Source organism: Sinocyclocheilus rhinocerous, unplaced genomic scaffold, assembly GCF_001515625.1.
Source record: "Sinocyclocheilus rhinocerous isolate Xijiao unplaced genomic scaffold, SAMN03320098_v1.1 scaffold2252, whole genome shotgun sequence".
NCBI classification, from domain to species: domain Eukaryota; kingdom Metazoa; phylum Chordata; class Actinopteri; order Cypriniformes; family Cyprinidae; genus Sinocyclocheilus; species Sinocyclocheilus rhinocerous.
Window position 1 is genome coordinate 50877 of NW_015650091.1, and position 16756 is coordinate 67632.

Below are 16756 nucleotides of genomic sequence, written 5' to 3' on the forward strand. Positions count from 1 at the left end.
TTGAAATAATATCTACATAAATATTCTAAATGATGATGTTTATGTTCAATTCACACATTTATCAAGAACATGAGTTAAAGTGATGTCTAATCTGTAGCATAAAGCTGCTCTGATTCTGATAAAGTTGAACATGAAATCCAACTCGGCATGTTTTATATCCAATACAAATATCTGTTTTAACACTTACAGGTTATAAATAAAGAGCATCTGTGAACCTTAACAAATTGTACATAAATGAAACATTTAAAGCATGGCTTTGGCGTCGTCTCTTACTGACCAACATCACTGAGAGTTGTCATGCACAGTTTCATATGTACAGTATTTCATTATATATAAAAGCTGCACTACTCTGCAGTTGAATGAGTGTATTTCAGTCTCTCTTCTGCAGAACTGTACAGGTTCGGCTTCGTCGCTCTGCTGAGTCTCGTGTGGTCTGTGGGTTTCCTGAATAAAGACCGTTAATTCTTCATAGCCATATTAAACTGAGACTCTGAACCTTCAGCTCATTATCTCTAAACCAGGGCGTCCAATCCTGCTTCCAAAGGTTTAGCTCCAAACTGCTCCAACACACTTATCTGGAAGTTTCTAGAAATCCTGAAGGACCTTGATTGGCTGGTTCAGGTGGGTTTAATTATTGGAGCTAAACTCTGTAAGATAGTGGAGCTCGATTGGACATGCCTGCTTTAAAAACGCCCACTTTTTCTGTCAATCACAAATATCACAATCAAATCTGCTACAAACACAGATTGTAGAAAAATGTATACCCAATATGACTTAAGTGTTTGTTCTACTTACTAATAATATGTAGATGAACAGTAATAATAATGGAGTAACTGTATGATTGTCTGTTGATCCAAACTCCACATAAATAAACTCCTCCATCATCTGGTGTCACAGCAGTGATTCTCACACTGAAGATGTGTTTATGTTTGTCATCAGAAATACTGAATCTTTCTTCCTCATTCCATGTGTCAATGGAGTTTTGTCGTTCTTTGAATATGACTTTTGCATCATTAATATGATTCTGTGAATATTCACAGCTGAAGGTGGCAGTTTCTCCACTCTTTACCACCACTTTCTTTGACACCACACAGCATGAATCTGTCATTCAAATAATAAAGAAATATACTTTACAATGATGTACCTTTAAAATGAGAAGTTGCATTACACACTTGAATTGCTTACCTTTTTTCACATTCAAAGTTATATCTATATACCATTTGCTCATAACCCTAATTCTGTATTTCCCAGCGTCCTGTTGGTTCAGTTCTCTGATGAATATCATGAGTTTTCCATATTTGTTGCAGAAAAGAATGAATCTTCCTTCACTAGTCCATTCACTGTGTTTCTTGTAATCTATTATGGTTCTCCATGGGTCATGTTTAACCATATATTTAGCAGAGTCACTGGACCAATGTTTCCCAGAATCAACCAGAAGACTTGCTCCAGAATATCCCGTGACGCTAAAGCATCTCACTGCAGCTGTCAATCAGATTGATACTGTGATCAGAAAGCTGATGAACAGAAAACAGCATCATTACTGCAGTGATGAAAGAGAAAAGCTCTGACCTGAGATCAGGTAGAAAGTGAGGAAGATGAGGAGGATCTTCATTGTGAGTTGAGTTCAGTCTTCTTTATGCTGAATGATCTCTGTGTGAATCTCTCTGTCTCTACATCTGTCTGCTTTAGTTACTTCCTCTTTATTCAGCTCTTTATCAGTAATGAGCAGCTTTACTGGCTCCTCCCACCATCACCACTGACTGAACATCACATTAATCACACTGAAAGAGCGCCACCTAGTGCAGTTACACTGTCTGATACTGAGAGCTCAAACAGGTTTCATGTTCTCCAAGTAAACTGATCTGCATCATTTATATCTTCCATTAGAGGGCGACAGTAAAACGTACATGTAAGTTCACTGAGGCCCTTTGCAGTCCTTCTCAAATCTGTCCTGAAGACCGCCCACCTCTGATCATTTTGGATGTCTGCCTCATCTAACACAGGGGTTCTCAAAATTTTCAGGCCAGGGACCCCTTATAGGCTATAGGTCCACCTAATAATAATAACTGTGATTAAATCCAGAGTTACAGGGTGGGAGTAACGATGTACAAATGGTCCCCATCTGTAAATATGCACTTTTTAATAATACAGCACAATTATTATAATTTACCTTATTTTCCAGAGTTTAAGTCGCACCTAAGTATGTCGCACCCGGTCAAACTTAAGTTGAGAGAGAAAGAAAAAAATAAAAAATAAAATAAAAAACAGATAAATCACATATCAATTTTATTTTATTATTACATTCAAAAATCATGTAAAATACCAGTAGATTAAATGTTTACAAACATTATAAATATGTATTTTAGATCCCCTTACTCCAAAACAAATCCTTTAAATGTTGTACTGTTGTATCCAGAACAAAACAAGAATGAAAAATATAAGTAGACTTAAAATAAAATGAAATAAATTACAGCGGCATTCATTACAAACAACATACTGTTTGATTCATTTTTTAAAATGTTTTATTGTCTAATGTTTAATATACAAATTTATATACTGCATAAATATGAAATGAGGCATTTAGTGCCATATAAGGAGAAAAGGAAAGAATAGAAACTTATAGAGTAGAAGCTGAAACCTCATTGGCCCTTTGCGGAATGGTTTGCTTTTTAGTTATGGTAGTCCAATTCTCTTCCATGAACTGGTTCTCTCTGACAGTTTGTTTCAATGAACCAGTGTGTGTGTGTGTGTGTCATCACACTCAGCGTCGTCCCCAGAGCTGTGATTTCCACCGTCAGCTCTGAAAGCACGCAGGAGCCATTAGTGTTAGCCTAGATACGTCAAAACACTTACTGAACCTGAGGCTGGAATTAACCCTTGATTCCTGACACATTCACTGCCATCCCATGTGTATGAACACACACACACACACACTCCCACATCAGAATCAGAATCAGAATCAGAATGAGCTTTATTGCCAGGTATGTTTACACATACGAGGAATTTGTTTTCGTGACAGAAGCTTCCACAGTGTAACAGAATGACAGTGACAGAACAAAAAACACAGATAATAAAAAATAGAACAAGTAAATAAGGAATAAAAATATATAAATTGACAGTTGTATGTGCAGGTATATTACAATAGACAGTTTTTGTATGTACAGGTACTGTATATTATGTGCAAATTTGAGGTGTAGTCTGAGTATGTGTGTTAGATAAATAAGTGTATGAGTGAATAAATAGTGTGTGTTCCACAGTTATTGTTAAGTGTTCATGAGATGGATTGCCTGAGGGAAGAAACTGTTCCTGTGTCTGGTCGTTCTGGTGCTCAGTGCTCTGTAGCGTCGACCAGATGGCAACAGTTCAAAGAGGGAGTGTGCTGGATGTGAGGGGTCCAGAGTGATTTTGCCAGCCCTTTTGCTCACTCTGGATGAGTACAGTTCTTGGAGAGAAGGGAGGGTTGTACCAATGATTCGCTCAGCAGTCCGGACTACCCTCTGTAGTCTTCTGAGGTCAGATTTGGTAGCTGAGCTGAACCAGACAGTTATTGAAGTGCAGAGGATGGATTCTATGATGGTGGAGTAGAACTGTTTCAGCAGCTCCTGTGGCAGGTTGAACTTCCTCAGCTGGCGAAGGAAGTACAACCTCTGCTGGGCCTTTTTAACAATGGAGTCTATGTGAGTGTCCCACTTCAGGTCCTGAGAGATTGTGGTGCCCAGGAACCTGAATGACTCCACTGCAGTCACAGTGCTGTCCATGATGGTGAGTGGGGGGAGTGCAGGGGGGTTTCTCCTGAAGTCCATGATCATCTCCACAGTTTTGAGCGTGTTGAGCTCCAGGTTGTTGAGACTGCACCAGACAGCCAGCTGCTCGACCTCCTGTCTGTAAGCAGACTCGTCACCGTCCTGAATGAGGCCGATGAGTGTGGTGTCGTCTGCAAACTTCAGGAGCTTGACAGAGGGGTCTTTAGACGTGCAGTCGTTGGTGTAGAGGGAGAAGAGCAGTGGGGAGAGAACACAACCCTGAGGAGCTCCAGTGCTGGTTATACGGGTGCTGGATGTGTATTTTCCCAGCCTCACTAGCTGCTGCCTGTCTGTCAGGAAGCTGTTGATCCACTGACAGACGGAGGTGGGCACGGAGAGCTGAGATAGTTTGGGCAGGAGGAGGTTTGGGATGATAGTGTTAAAGGCCGAGCTGAAGTCCACGAACAGGATCCTCACATAAGTCCCTGGTCTGTCCAGATGTTGCAGAACCTAATGCAGTCCCATGTTTACTGCATCGTCCACAGACCTGTTTGCTCTGTAGGCAAACTGAAGAGGATCCAGCAAGGGTCCAGTGATGTCCTTCAGGTGGGCCAGCACCAGTTTTTCAAAAGACTTCATGACCACAGACGTTAGAGCCACAGGTCTGTAGTCATTAAGTCCCGTAATTTTGGGTTTCTTTGGGATGGGGATGATGGTGGAGCGTTTGAAGCATGAAGGGACTTCGCACAGCTCCAGTGATCTGTTGAAGATCTGTGTGAAGATGGGGGCCAGCTGGTCAGCACAGGATTTCAGACAGACTGGTGTAACACAGTCTGGGCCTGGTGCTTTTTTCCTTTTCTGCTTCCGGAAGACCTGGCGCACCTCGTCTTCACTGATCTGAATTGCAGGTGTGGGGGAGAGGGGGGTTGCTGGAGGTGTGAATGGTTGTGTGGAGAGGTGTTCAGGGCGGGTGTGGGGTGTTTTTTCAAACCTGCAGTAGAACTCGTTCAGATCGTCTGCCAGTTGTTGATTCTCCGCAGTGCTGGGGGATGGTGTCTTGTAGTTGGTGATTTCTTTTAGACTTTTCCACACTGATGCCGAGTCGCTGGAAGTGAACTGAGTCCTTATTTTTTCAGAATAATTCCTCTTTGCCACTCTGATCTTCTTTTCCAGTGTGTATTTAGCCTGTTTATACAAGACATTATTCCCCTTCCTGTGAGCATCTTCTTTGGCCTGACGGAGCTGTCTGAGTTTTGCAGTGAACCATGGTTTGTCATTGTTGTAAGTTAAATGAGTCCTGGTAGGAATGCACATGTCTTCACAGAAACTGATATAAGATGTTACAGTCTCTGTGAGCTCGTCCAGATCGGTGGCAGCAGCTTCAAAGACGCTCCAATCAGTGAGGTCAAAACAAGCTTGTAAATCCTGCTCTGCTTCATTAGTCCATCTTTTTACAGTCCTTAATATAGGTTTAGCTGATTTCAGTTTCTGCCTGTAGGTCGGTATTAGACGAACTAAACAGTGGTCAGAGAGCCCCAAAGCTGCCCGTGGAACAGAGTGATATGCATTCTTTATTGTGGTGTAACAGTGATCCAATATATTACTGTCTCTGGTGGGACATGTGATGTGCTGTCTGTATTTTGGCAGTTCACGGGAGAGATTTGCTTTATTAAAGTCCCCGAGAATGATTAAAACAGAGTCTGGGTGTTGTTGTTCTGTCTCTGTGATCTGATCAGCGAGTTTCTGTAAAGCGGAGCTCACGTGTGCTTGCGGAGGAATGTACACACTTATGAGAATGAATGAGCAAAACTTCCGCAGCGAATAGAACGGCTTGCAGTTAATGAAGAGCACTTCTAGATCTGGACAGCACATCTTCTTTAACACAGTTACGTCTGTACACCACCTCTCATTGATGTAAATGCATGTCCCGCCGCCGCGTGATTTCCCCGTTGATTCTGCGTCGCGGTCCGCTCTGAACAGCTGAAAGCCCGGGAGACTCAACGCGCTGTCCGGAATGGCGTCTTTCAGCCAGGTTTCCGTGAAACACAGAGCAGCAGAGTTTGAAAAATCCTTATTTGTCCGGGAGAGCAGAAGGAGTTCGTCCGTTTTGTTGGGTAGAGAGCGGAGGTTCGCCAGATGGATGCTAGGCAACGGCGTTCTGAATCCGCGCTGTCTGAGCTTCACGAGCGCGCCGGCTCGCTTCCCCTGTCTGCGCGTCCTGAAGCGCTTGATCAGCACAGCAGCTCCGCCGACTACAATGTCCAGCAAAACATCAGAATAATCAAAAACCGGTGAAATATCGGGTGGTGTGTACTGCCGAATGTCCAGCAATTCGTCTCTGGTGAAACTGATTGCAGGGATATAACTAAAGACAGGACAAACTAACAAAAACATAAAAACAACTGCGGAGCACACCACGGAGGCAGCCATCAGCGTCGGCGCCATCTTGATGAACAGAGGCAGACCTCACATGTCCAAAAGTGTATCTCTAAGGTAATATTGCACTCTGCTGCAAAAAGAGGGAAAAAAAGAATGCTTTTGGACATCCAAACTTAATCGTTTTCACACCAGCTGAAGAGCAGCTTTGAGGACAGAGATGATGAGTATTTGGTGTGTAGCGTGAAAGTGTCAGTCAGTCATTTTGTGAATTTGAAACACTGTGATCCTCAAACTCTGAAAACATATTTTATTTTGTTATCTCGGGCCGATGTCTTGTTCGTACCATATGCAGGGATTCAACTTGGGGTGGGGGGCAAAAAATTAAGCAGCATACTGTAGGCCTGTACACGGTAAAAAAATGAGAAAGTCACTCACAAAAAGTCAATTTTTGAAGAGTATCTTGGAAGCCCTTTCAATATAATACAAGTTCGAGGAGAAGTCACAAAGAACTGTATAATCAAATCGTATAACCCTTAACAGTTCTGACAGGTTCAGTGAATCAGTGAGTTGAACGGTCTAATTTGTGATTCATCAAATGATTAATTTAAAAAGACCATGCTCAAATTAAGCATTTGTTTACATATCAGACATTACCATGTTACTTAAAGAATATGTCATGATTTTTAGTGTGTGACAATTCAAATTTCAGCGTCTTCTTTACACAAAGCAATTGTACAGAATGGCTTCAGAAGACTAAGAATATAAAACATACGATTTTTGCATTCCTTTTTTATTATGCTATTATTTTATTTATTTTTTGACATTTTGAATCTCCTCATTCATATTTCATATTTAATTCATAATGTTCATAATTTCACCTTTTGTGTTCCACAGAAGCAAGAACCCAGCTAACGGGGAATGTTCTCACAGCTTTCACTAACATTTGTTGAAAGTTAGATAATATAATGTAACAAAACAGTCTTAATGTTTATTCTTTAAACATTATTAATATTTGATCTGATTGAGAGAAAACGTTCTGAGATCAACATTCTCATGATGTTATTTGTACTTGATGAACACTCTCAATGTTGAGAGAAAAAGTTCTTTGAACAACATTCTCTAAATGTCCTTATGATGTTGAGTGTACTTGATGAATGTTCTAACCTTTTAAATAATGTTATAATGACAAGAAAACTGGACAACATTTTTTATAACCTTTAAATCACGTTATAAACAAGAAAACAGTGTTTTAGAAACATTTCACAACAATGTTCCCACAAGGGTTTTATAACCTAAATCAGTTACCTGGGAAAGTAAGGAATGAGGAGTGGCACTGAGGTCATTTTGGGGTGAACTATACCTTTAATACGGGGAGTATTTTGTGTATATGTTTACATTTTTAGGCATCCTAGATAAACTGTGTGTAGTAAATTTTCCACTGAGGTAAAATGTGTTATATGTGTGAGTTCTGTAAGTCTTCAGGCACACAGGCAGAATTTCCACATCAGGAAAGATCATAGAGGAACTGTTTGTGTATGTAAAACAAACACTTCCATCAGTTTATGGCACCTTTTTATTCTAGCATGTCTTTGATTTTGGTTTGCACACATCACTTGTCAGATAAGGGTTCAGCTATCTGTCTTGTAGTTTAAAAAGCCAGATTTTACTTGCATATGGAGCATGATAATTGCTATTTTGAATTCTCTGTGTATATCATAACAGTTCAATGCATCAATTTTGCCCAGACTTTTAAAGGGGTCATATGATGCTGCTAAAAAGAACATTATTTTGTGTATTTGGTTTAATGAAATGTGTTTATGCGGTTTAAAGTTAAAAAAAACACATTATTTTCCACATACTGTACATGATTTGAGACTTTAGTCTTTGCAACTTTACAGATCTTCTTTATGCACCAAGAGCTTGTAACACTCTAAAGAGAAAGGAAAAAATTAAATCGCATCATACGACCCCTTTAATTCACAAATGCTTGGATTGTATTCACAACTGTTTAAAATTATTTTTCACCTATATTTTAGTGTAGGTGTGTCGTGATTTCATGGCAGTGACGGAGTTTAAGATGCAGAGTGGGAGCACGGAAAGACACAATAATATGAATAATTAAAATATATATAATTGATTTTATTTGTCCATTTGTATATGTTACATGCTCACTCAATCTCTGGTTCCCAGACTCCGCCAGTGATTCACATTACTTAGCAAAACAATGCATGACCTTTAGCTTGGAGAGCTTGAATGAGAGGGCTTCAAACAGGATATATGTTTGCCCATAAATAATCTTTGGCTAATGCTTCACCAAACAGCTTCTCTCAAACTCGTCTAGCTCTCCGTACTCTGAGGACCAATTTCCCTCCACATCGATCGATGGTCAATTCCAGCCAGCGTGAGAAGCATCTCTTATTCCCTATGGATTTTCCATGTCATCCCAATGACGAAGTGCAAATAGTCAGTCGCCAATCATGTCCCACTTACCTTAGCCTGTCGGGCCGCTGCCGCTTCCCTGAGGTGGCAACATGTTTTAGCAAGACAGGAGGTCGCTGGCACACCACATGTGCTTGTCAGATCCCTAAAACCTTTGGTTGACATGTGGATGAGTAGTTAAAGTAGTTCACCCAAAAATTGAAAACACGTTTGACTCAATGTGGTCTTTCAAAACATCTCATTTTGGCTTTCTCCCGAAAAAAATCAAGTAATTTAGGATTGAAATAGCATGAGGGTGAGTAACTGATGACACAGTTTTCATTTTTGAGTCAACTGTTCCTTAAAGCTACTGACTGTGAAGGAAAGACAGGAAGTTAGAGGAGTGGTGTGAAACGAAGGCCTGCGAAGACAGGAAGCATATGAGAGTAGTTAAAAATCCTTTTGAATATTCTAGCAGCAATGAGTGAAATTGTTCAGGGTGTTGGCTATGCTCCTGAAACATGATTGACATGTTCCTCACAGAACTTCAGGTTCACTCCTCAATGAACTGAGCTGATTATGCTAATAAGACTTCATGAATAGAATGAAGCTTCGCTCTTCCTCCAGCGGCAGTCTGGCTTATGCAGTGCAGTGTGTTAGCACCTAATACTGCTATGTGACCTGCGCTTGAATTAGCTGATCTAGGATCTGACAGCTGCTGTATCTGACAGGCTATTCTCTGGCTGTCTGCTTCTTAAGCTTGATACTTGTATTTGCGCCATGGTTACGCCGCTCTCGCCATGAAGACCTGCCCGTCATTCTGTTTCCAGTATTCTGCATCTAACGGAGCTTAACAACATGCCTTTTTTACTCCTCTACACATGGGGTGTGAATAAGAATTGAATATACTATATAATAACTGTGAAATTAGTCTGTTGCATTTGCTGATTGTTTTGGTTATCTTTTTATTATTTAGTTTTTATTTTTATTTTTGTTTGAATAGTGGGGCTCTTGAAGGCAAAAAATAATAAAAACAACAACAAAAACTAAATAAAAATCAAAACTGGCACAGGATGTTTCCTGCACAGACAGACAGACAGACAGTTTATTAAATGTATTAATTTATTAAAAATGTTATATTTGCCAGTGGTGTGTGAAAAAAAAAAAACTTAATTCTAAAACTAAATTTAACATTGTGATGAAACGGAAGAAGCGACAGATCTTTTCTTCTGTGTTGTGATATTGTGATTAAAGACACATTCTGTAGTATAAACCTATTCCCCCTTTTCCCAATGATTTCCTGTAATTCTCTGTTGTTCTAAAAATGGTTCTTCTTGTAACTTTTTTGGATCATAAAATAACATATGGACACTTTTAAACAACTCTGATTGTCTTCATCTGAAAGAAGAAAGTTGTATACACCTAGGATTGCTTGAGGGTTAGTAAATCATGGGGTAATTTTAGAAGAAATAAGATTTCACCATAAACAGTGCAAATCAGGAAAAATAAATAAAAAATAACTGTACATGTGGGGGGCTTCTACAGCTGTTGCACACTGGGTCGCCGTAAGTGACTCTCTAACAGCTCCAGCCACAAGAATGCAGGAGAACATCTGCTCCACTGAAAACAAATCATCATTAAATGAAGGCCTTGAAGTAAAAGCATCTGCTTCTCAACAGAATCATCTCAGCAATTTGTCCAATGTGATGCACCACAGTGTGGGCCCACATTAATTAACTGGAAAACAAAATTAAGCAACTAGCCAGTCTGTGTCAACAGCATGCTCTTTTTCCCAGTTATCATTTTATGAGTATTAGCTACTGTGTGTCATGTTGAGTTTCACAATGTCCTTGAACAAGATCCTAAAGCACGATTTCAATGAAACACCGTTGTTAACATTAACTAAAACTATTTTGAAAATTGTTAATTGAAATAAAGCTGAAATAAAATAAAATATGAATGTTAGAATATAAACTTAAACCAAAGTCCCTTTCAAGGAAATTCTGTTCACTCAGCAGCCATATTTGCAACGCCTCCGGACAGCTATTTCGGGCCTATGTACTTGAATGGGGAAATTCTGAAATCTCAAAAACTGCTCGACACACTCACGTTAAATAACACATTTCAAATCGGCATCAAAATTTGACAGGATTGTAACTGACAAAATTACTAATTATTTAAAAATTGTACTCTTAAAACGCAGTTTTAGTCACTTCGTATTAAACAAAAAACTATAACAACTGAATGGATACTAGCATTGCACTTAAACTAGGACATGGCCTACTTAGGTAATGTATAGTGTTTTTTTTCCCCTTTCTGGAACAAACAAAGAGAATGTTCTACTCTTGACATTATCTTCATGTTTGAGGGGGACAGTTTGCACATGTGCAGTGAGGTTTTGCCGTCCAGTAAATGTGATGTGAGAAACGATCCCCGGAGGTAAGAGGCAGTACTGCAACTCAACCACAACCATGATGGCAAATAAATTATTATTAAACATAGTATACGGAGACCCAGGGGCGTAGCCATCATTTCAGAAGTGAGGGGGGCTGAAATGTTATGTAATATATATATATATATATATAGTTTTTGAACAGTAAGATTTTTTATGTTTTTAAAGAAGTCTCTTATGTTCGCCAAGCCTGGATTAATTTGATCCAGGGGCGTAGATTACGCGGGGGACATGTCCCCCCCCCACTTTCAATAGCACGGGCCCCTGATGCCATCAAAGCATTGCCCAATGATATCTAGAACATTTGAATAAAATGTTGGAAATAAAATAAGCTTTTTACTCACAGCAAATACATTTAACTGAGCTTTTTGAGATGGATATTGTCTTACCAGAGCAGGTGGAATTTCAGAGCGAAGGCGACCCGTGAACATTTCACTCCAATGGCATTGCTTAGTAAAAAAAAAAGGCAAAGATTAAAAACAGCAAAGTCAAAGAGTGAACATTTTCCAGTGGCAATTTAAAACTACCTCCAATTCCCTTTTTGCTTCAAGAGATTTTGCAATTGCCTGTGCTGCTTCAACCCCCAATGTGTTTCCCTCTAATCTGAGAGACTGCAGACCCTGACACTGTTCGATCTCCTGCACCATCTCTTTCACTGCAACATCACAGAAAAGAAGGGAAAACTAAGAGAGTTGTGTTGATGCACTAATACATGGAAAATGTAAATATCTGCTAACAGAGTTTTACTCACCTGACTCAGCATTGTCCAACTTCAGCCCTTGTCCCTTATAACTTAATTCCACTTCTCCAACATGGGTCTTGGCCAGTGCCTCTGTAATCTGAGCAATATCTCCAGAGGCCATTGCTTTTCCCTTTGCTTTCTGTACTAATGAAGTTAATAATACATAAACAGGTTTCAAAAATTTAGCACATTAAACCTTATACAAGTATATGAATTTACTCATACAGATAGTTACATCCCACATTATTATAGATAAGTGTTACATCCTCACTTTAATTCAATATTAACAGGACTGTAACTTTAACTCAACATGCTAGCCTGTCACTACACATGGAAATAAAATATTGACGTTAAAAAGAGTTCAATTTAAAACGGGCTGTTGCACCTTGCAGCTCGATAAACCCAAAATAGACGCTGCTGAGTTTACGTTGTCTCACACAGTTAGCATGCTAACTGAATTAGCTACCAAACTTTACTCTCATCCAGTACTTTAAACTAGTCCTTCAAGCGCATCAACATTAAGTGAAATCTAAAAACCTCATTGAATTTTAAACCTACGAATATTACCTTACACCTCGGCGCAGATATTAATAGAAGACAGCAGATAACTATCCTGACAAGAGAAAATGCATCACAACTGGAGGCGGCAGTTCTTTGAAAGTGCCGGTGTCGCATTGTTTCATAATAAAAGCACCATTAGTCCTTTTATGACTTTTTCGACTGTTATGACATTACTAGTCGTACTGAATATACCATTATTTATGTGATAAAAATATGATTTTTTAAAACTGTTGAAATAGTTAATTGGAACACATATACCAGTTAATACGTAAATCTGAATAGCAAGTTATAATTATCTATCAATTATATACACCAGATAATTTTTAGATGGGATGTATTAAACCAGCTATATAACTTATATTTAAAATAATTGAATATGTAACATACATTTATTTGTATTGCCTCTTTCTAATCCACGAGTTGGTCGCTCATGCGACACGAGCCCCAGTGGCCTAATGGATAAGGCACTGGCCTCCTAAGCCAGGGATTGTGGGTTCGAGTCCCATCTGGGGTGGAAATCTTTTAAACGCTTCTTAGTGACCCAACAGGTGATTAAAAGCAAACTGTAGGCCTGAATGCTATGCGACCTAGCCTTTAGACCAGGGATCCTCAAATCTGGCCCACGAGATCCACTTTCCTGCAGAGTTTAGCTCTAACCCTAATCAAGCACACCTGAGCATGCTAATCAAAGTCTTCAGGATCATTAGAAAATCACAGGTAGGTGAGTTTGATCAGGGTTGGAGCTAAACTCTGCAGCGCACTGGCCCTCCAGGGCAAGATTTGAGGAACCCTGCTTTAGACTGAAAGCATGTGGAAATTCGCTAGCTCTTCAGTCATTACCGGCCACTGAATAAGGATATTATATTTGACTAAAGGTTTGGTTATAAATTAGACAGCGAATATGTTAGTCAGATACAGAAAGTAAACTTCTGACTCGTCTGATTTAGCGTGAAACATGCATCGATTTGCACGGGGGTTTATTTTGTGCGTCCTAACGGCGACCTTCGTGAAGGTTCGGTGTAGTGTCTTAAATTAATTGTACTCTTTTAATACGTCGTGTTTTATGTCTTTTTGCATGTTTGCATAACATTACGTGTAAAATAAGTTAAATAATACGGATCGGAGCTACAACAAACGCGTACCGGTTGCCCTATTTGGGAATTATTGGTTACCAAACGAGTCGCTATCTCAGGGGCGTAGATTACGCGGGGGACGTGTCCCCCCCACTTTTAATATCACGTACATTCGTCCCCCGCACTTTTTCGGGCAAGTGTGTTCGCATAGAGGTTTTCAAGAGCCGGTGTGAATAAATATAGATTTAAATTCAAAGAGACAGGATAGTCCGTGCATGATCTGATGTTTTATTCGGACCCAGAATAAGGCGAGATGAACATCACGGAGCGCTAAACACTCCGTGCAGTGTGTGTTTCATTCATACTCGAAGCCAGAGGGCGCTCACGCGCAGGAAGTCTTCCAGCTATCGCTGTATGAAAACAGTTGTTTCCAGAAAAACAGAAACGTTTGGAAACATGAAGACTTTAAACATACGATTGCGACAATATGGTTTGTTTGTGTTTGCCAAGTCATCTCCAGGTAATAAATAAAGAATATGAACAATGCAGTGCTAACTGACATAGCATTTATTACAGTATTGAAACTATTCTGCCTTACTATGTGATAAAAAGTGTTTGTAGTATATAAACAAATCATTATTATTGGTTATTGTCCAGCAGTTATCTGATTTCTAAGCCAATTAAAAGCTAGAAATGAGAGAAAAATTAAAGTTGCCTATACACTACCAGTCAAAAGTTTTTGAACAGTAAGATTTTTAATGTTTTTTAAAGAAGTCTCTTCTGCTCACCAAGCCTGCATTTATTTGATCCAAAGTACAGCAAAACAGAAACATTTTGAAATATTTTTACTTTTTCAAATAACTTTTCTATTTTTAATTTATAGTGATTTATAGTAATTTATAGTGATTTTAAAGCTAATTTTTTTTTTGCATCGTTACTCCAGTCACACGATCCTTTAGAAATCCTTCTGATATTCTGATTTGCTGCTCAAAAAACATGAATAATAATAATAATAATTAAAAAAGGTTTCTTGAGCAGCAAATCAGCATATTAGAATGATTTCTGAAGATCATGTGACACTGAAGACTGGAGTAATGATGCTGAAAATTCAGCTTTGATCACAGCAATCATTTTAAAATATATTCAAATAGAAAACAGTTATTTTAAATAGTAAAAATATTTCACAACATTACTATTTTTGCTATACTTTGGATCAAATAAATGCAGGCTTGGCGAATAAAAGAGACTTCTTTATAAAACATAAAAAATCTTACTGTTCAAAAACTGTTTTTTTTGAGCAGCAAATCAGAATATCAGAATGATTTCTGAAGGATCGTGTGAAATTTAGTTTTGAAATCACTATAAATTACTTTTAAAATATATTTAAATAGAAAACAGTTATTTTAAATAGTAAAAAAATATTTCAAATGTTTACTGTTTTGCTGTACTTTGGATCAGATAAATTGGTGAACAGAAGATACTTCTTTAAAAACATTAAAAATCTTACTGTTCAAAAAACTTTTAACTGGTAGTGTATAGGCAACTTAAATTTTTCTCCTATTTCTAGCTTTCAGATACACTGCTGGACAATAACCAATAATAATGATTTGTTTATATACTACAAACACTTATCACATATTTTTTTTTTTATTATCACACAATAAGGCAGAATAGTTTCTATACTATAGAAAGTATTCACTGTAATGAATGCTATGTCAGTTAGCACTGCATTGTTCATATACTTTATTTATTACCTGGAGATGACTTGAAAAACACAAATAAACCATATATTATATATATTACAATAACCATATATTATTAACCACAAATAAATCATATGTTTAATGTCTTCATGTTTCCAAACGTTTCTGGTTTTCTGTGAAAAGTAAACAACTGTTTTCATACAGCGATAGACGCTTTTGTCCATATTAGTGATTTCCTGGTACGACTTTCTGCGCGAGAGCGCCCTCCGGCTTCGAGTATGAATGAAACATACACTGCATGGAGTGTTTTGCACTCCGTGATGTTCGTCTTGCCTTATTCTGGGTCCAAATAAAACATCAGGTCATGCACAGCACAGGCTATCCTGTCTCTTTGAATTTAAATCTATATTTATTCACACCGGCTCTTGAAAACCTCTATGCAAACACACTTGCCTGAAAAAGTGTGGGGGACGAATTTACGTGATATTAAAAGTGGGGGGGACACGTCCCCCACGTGATCTACGCCCCTCTTGAAGAGAATTGGAAAACATTCTACTTATCATCCAAATTAGACACACAAATAGTCGGTCTGCTGCATCACAAACCACTCTTGTACATTTCTAATGGCTTTCACAGTGAGGTAAGAGTTTGATATAGAACAGTGACGTTCTTGTTGTCATTTCCAGCTGTGTCTCTGTATTGAGAGGACCCTCAGTGATGATGTCAGCACTTGTGCCGGGAGCAATTTGCATTCAGTCCCTTAGGCTCTTCGTGGTGGTGACGGAGAAGATTTATGCCCAATAGTGGATACATCACTGTCACCATGTAATCATAATAAACACAGCAGCCCATCCCAGTTGATACCTCTTTGAATTTAGAGTACGGGAGAGGACTCACATTTATAGTCATCTTGGAAGTCATATACAAGCAGTCATCTCAACATTATACAGTCCAAATATGTAGGCACACTGTCACCTGATAGCTAGCGTATTGATTTATGTGCAGAAAACTAACCTGGCACACTGACTATTTAAAAACACAGTGAGTGGGCTTTGAATGGCAGCTGTGGAGGCTTTGTCAAAATCTTTAAATTAGACCAGCCTTAATGTCAGTTGTCTCCTAAGTTGGGTTATTCATTTTTACATAATTTATGTCACAGACAGTTATTACAGAAAAAAAAAAATCTGTTTCTGTTCTTGTGGGTGCACAGTGCTGTGCATGAACCAAATTACTGGCCTGCATTATTAAAGGAATAGATTTTCCATTATTTACTCATCCTTGTGGTGTTACAAACCTGCATGTTATCTTTTTCTGTGTAAAACATAAAAAAATACTAGTATTCTAATACTGTATGCTGTAACTTGTGATGCAGTTTGTATGCTGTATTCCAAGTTTTCTGAAGCTAATGGCATGAATTTTATTTAATTTTGTTATTTTATTATTATTATTATTATTGTTGTTTTTTTTTTTTTTTTTTTTTTAAACTTTCTTAAATGTGAAATGACAGCGATGTTGTACAACTGAATTCTTGTAATATGCATATATTTTTAATTAATTTATGATAATACTAGTGCATTAATTAGTTTAATTATTTAGCTAAATAAAGTCATCCTTGTAGTAATATTAGTGAATTGGATAGTACAGAACTTCATGTTATTCGTAGTGAAATCTAGCTAAGGATTTAA

General features: G+C 38.4%; 2 protein-coding genes and 1 non-coding gene across 3 annotated transcripts; 1 reads left to right on the top strand and 2 right to left on the bottom strand.

The window, feature by feature from the left end:
• Window positions 1–787: 787 nt before the first annotated feature.
• LOC107711515 (uncharacterized) lies at window positions 788–1703 on the bottom strand. Its single transcript, XM_016516503.1, has 3 exons — window positions 1542–1703; window positions 1186–1463; window positions 788–1101 (listed from the first exon to the last, which is right to left on the bottom strand). The coding sequence occupies exons 1-3, from the start codon at window positions 1610–1612 to the stop codon at window positions 788–790; spliced, it is 663 nt and encodes a 220-aa protein (XP_016371989.1). The 5' UTR covers window positions 1613–1703.
• A 7894-nt stretch (window positions 1704–9597) lies between these two features.
• LOC107711516 (ran GTPase-activating protein 1-like) lies at window positions 9598–12384 on the bottom strand. The gene is made up of 6 exons (XM_016516504.1): window positions 12302–12384; window positions 11744–11878; window positions 11520–11647; window positions 11382–11441; window positions 11239–11287; window positions 9598–9620 (listed from the first exon to the last, which is right to left on the bottom strand). The coding sequence occupies exons 2-6, from the start codon at window positions 11853–11855 to the stop codon at window positions 9598–9600; spliced, it is 372 nt and encodes a 123-aa protein (XP_016371990.1). The 5' UTR covers window positions 11856–11878; window positions 12302–12384.
• Window positions 12385–12736: 352 nt separating this feature from the next.
• trnar-ccu (transfer RNA arginine (anticodon CCU)) lies at window positions 12737–12809 on the top strand. The gene has a single exon. It is a non-coding gene; the product is annotated as a tRNA-Arg (tRNA).
• Window positions 12810–16756: the final 3947 nt, after the last annotated feature.

What these genes read in the sequence shown, in the direction of transcription:
- LOC107711515 (XM_016516503.1), bottom strand. Translation starts at nt 1,612, where the DNA reads ATGAAGATCCTCCTCATCTTCCTCACTTTCTACCTGATCTCAGGTCAG. An exon ending in TTTTCTCTTTCATCACTGCA is followed by an intron (nt 1,464 to 1,541) that starts GTAATGATGCTG and finishes GAGATGCTTTAG; the next exon opens with CGTCACGGGATATTCTGGAG. An exon ending in AACTTTGAATGTGAAAAAAG is followed by an intron (nt 1,102 to 1,185) that starts GTAAGCAATTCA and finishes TTTGAATGACAG; the next exon opens with ATTCATGCTGTGTGGTGTCA.
- LOC107711516 (XM_016516504.1), bottom strand. Translation starts at nt 11,855, where the DNA reads ATGGCCTCTGGAGATATTGCTCAGATTACAGAGGCACTGGCCAAGACC. An exon ending in GTTGGACAATGCTGAGTCAG is followed by an intron (nt 11,648 to 11,743) that starts GTGAGTAAAACT and finishes GTGATGTTGCAG; the next exon opens with TGAAAGAGATGGTGCAGGAG. An exon ending in AGGGGCCCGTGCTATTGAAA is followed by an intron (nt 9,621 to 11,238) that starts GTGGGGGGGGGA and finishes CTGTCTGTGCAG; the next exon opens with GAAACATCCTGTGCCAGTTT.